General features: G+C 37.8%; 1 protein-coding gene across 1 annotated transcript in view; it reads right to left on the bottom strand.

The window, feature by feature from the left end:
• LOC101857432 (methanethiol oxidase) overlaps nucleotides 1-2,756 on the bottom strand; it is a gene marked incomplete in the record, with an annotated part of 26,770 nt that overhangs the window by 1,713 nt on the left and 22,301 nt on the right. The window contains 2 exon segments of the mRNA XM_013086781.2: nucleotides 53-198; nucleotides 1,242-1,307. Coding sequence (XP_012942235.1) covers nucleotides 53-198; nucleotides 1,242-1,307 — 212 coding nt within the window.

Genomic DNA, 2,756 nt, shown 5'->3' with positions numbered 1-2,756 from the left:
ACACACACACACACACACACACACACACACACACACACACACAATGACGTACTTGCACATCTCGGGGTAGAACTGCTCATCCCATGCCGTAAACAAAGAGTTTGTGACGTAGAGACGTTTGCCATCCAAGCTCAGCTGTATCATCTGGGGTGACCCCTCTAACCTCTTGTCTTGCACAAACACAGGCTCTGGTTGGCTCTGGTAAGTAAAAAAAGAAAAACAGAGAATGGTAAGAATTACACCACTTTTAACTTCATTACGCCTAAAGGTGAGAAGCGATTAACTCACATACGATGTGCTTTTTTTTAGGCACTTTAAAAAAAAGGAGCACAACTATGCTATTGACTCAGATTTTTCAAGTGTGTTACGTGTATCTGAATCTTAAAAATAAAGGCAACAATATGCTTACAATTGTGCATGATGGTTTGAAATTTGCCGAAACATTGTTTTTGGTATTCTGCCGGTTGGACAAATGTGTCCGCTACATTCTTAAAGAGTTAAAGTGCTTCACCTAGTGCACACTGCAAATCGAATTCATAATTTGATTAAACTGTGGCAACTAGATTTTCCTTCATGCAATTTCGGTACAATTTAAATCAAATCCGTGAATCCAATTTGCAGTGTGCATTGTGTATTTAGCAGTTGAAGAGATGACGATCTCTTTGTCTTGACGTTGCTGTCCTGAAAAAGCTCATCGTAGGCTCTGTGAAATAGTCCACAAAATTTGATGTCGTACTGGCGTCTGTGGTTTGACGGTTAAACTCTTCTTTGTTGCATGCAGAAGGCTTAAGTTCAATTTCCATGGGGGAAAATTCTATTATAGAGTGCATTTGTCTGCCGGCTGGAATGCTTCATGTTCTCCCTCAATCGTAAATTATTAATAATCAATCAATCAATCACAAAATCTTACTTGTACTCATTTTTGAAGTGCAGAATAGAATACATAAGAAAGGCAAACTGCGGTCAGTTCGAATACACCAGTACCGTTGATGGTCAGAGGACTACCAACCTATAACCTTACTTCAAATGTTTTACACCCCGATCAGCACAATCAAGGGACAACCAGGCAGGAAGGTAGAAAGACAGACAGACAGATAGACAGACAATACATGTTACGTCATAAAATAGAACAAAAAAAATACAATAAAAATACTGAATAATAACTTCTTAATGGAATACAGTTTAAGCATTCACAACAATAGAATGATAAACATGAAACACATGTTAAAACAGCATCTCACCGTTCGTTCTTCGTCTTTGATCACCTTCACTGGTCCGTCAGACTGGATGCTGCCTCCCAGGAAAACCTGTGATACACAAATTGTCGTTTTAATTGGTCGCTTTTAAGCACAAGGGTCTATCCCCAAAAATACTGTTTTGAGAAAATCGAAAGTAAAGTTTTTGGACCCTTGTTCAGTTTCTTTAAAAGACAAGGAGAGTTTTCTCTTTTACCAAACAAATATATAAACCAATGAAACCAAACTTTTCTTATAGGTAAGGCAATGCCCACTTTTAGTGTAGATCAAGATTTCTGGAAACCCCCGAAATATGGATTAGTCCGGTTATCCTTAAAAGCGACCAATTGCAGTCCCGAGGGTAACTGGCGATTGTTCTGGTATGGTTTGCTTCTTCTTTCATATTGTCTTTATCTTCCACTTCCTTCTGTTCTTTGTGCATTTCTCTTTTGTAACACCTCTAATCTTCAACACTTGTACAACATGACATTTGTGTTGAAAGTGTTGTATAAACTTATTTCAACTAAACTGGCAGACAAGAAAAAGCGCGCTCATATGACCTTATGCAGTTGCGAGCGCCGTAAAACACTTACAAAAACAAAAAGAAGACAAGAAAAAAAATGATTTGAAAGTGGGTCTCGTACTGGGAACAGCTTGAAAGCTAAGCAAAGCCACATGCATCCATTGGGTGGGGGTTGTTGTTGTTGCAGCGGATGCTGTTCCTGCTGTTGCTTTTATTGTTGTTATTGTTATTGTTCTTTTCTGTATGCTGTTGTAATTGTTGTTGTTGTTGTTGCTATTGTTGATATAGATAGTTTTTATTATTGTTGCTATCATTGAAATGTATGTAAAACCCTTACAATGCTTTATTGAGTGGCGAGGGGCGAGTAGTTTACAGAAAAAATCCACACAAAGGGCTGGGTGAGAAAAACCATGTAATCACAATTTAGGACTGTCGAGAAACCATAAGTTTAAAGTGTGCAAACTCAGTTTATTCAACCACGGTGAGTTCACTCCACTTCACATATATTGAAAAACATCATGAAGAAAAATAGATTATAAGATAAGCCCAAGGGCAGCGCAAATTCACAAGGTGAACTGAGATTTCAATTTCTCAAAATGTGGCAAACTCTGCTCTGCCAGAATTGCTCTTATTGGCCACAGCAGAAGCCACAATCCTTTTTTCTTCTATTTTCTTTACTTAGTATTCTTCTCCGCAGACGCAATAACATTGACTAAGGAACTTTAATTATTATTATCAGCATCATTAGTAGGCCTATCATTACTATTATTACAGTCAAATTGTCCAATACAACCATCCATTGTCGAGAAGAAAAGCCGTTGTCTTAGACAGGTGTCTTGTTAGAGTTAGAGCTCGTTTGACAGTTTTATAATAATTATTAATATTAATAATATTATTATTATTATTATCATTATCCCTACCCGCCCCCTTTGGCCCTGACAGTCAGGCAGATCGAATTGCCAAGCAGCCCGCCTTCAAAAAGATGCAAATTTTTTGTC

The sequence above is a fragment of the Aplysia californica genome, unplaced genomic scaffold (genome assembly GCF_000002075.1).
Source record: "Aplysia californica isolate F4 #8 unplaced genomic scaffold, AplCal3.0 scaffold00503, whole genome shotgun sequence".
Classification (NCBI taxonomy): domain Eukaryota; kingdom Metazoa; phylum Mollusca; class Gastropoda; order Aplysiida; family Aplysiidae; genus Aplysia; species Aplysia californica.
The sequence above is the reverse complement of the archived record's forward strand: the minus strand, read 5'-3'. Positions and strand labels throughout refer to the sequence as shown.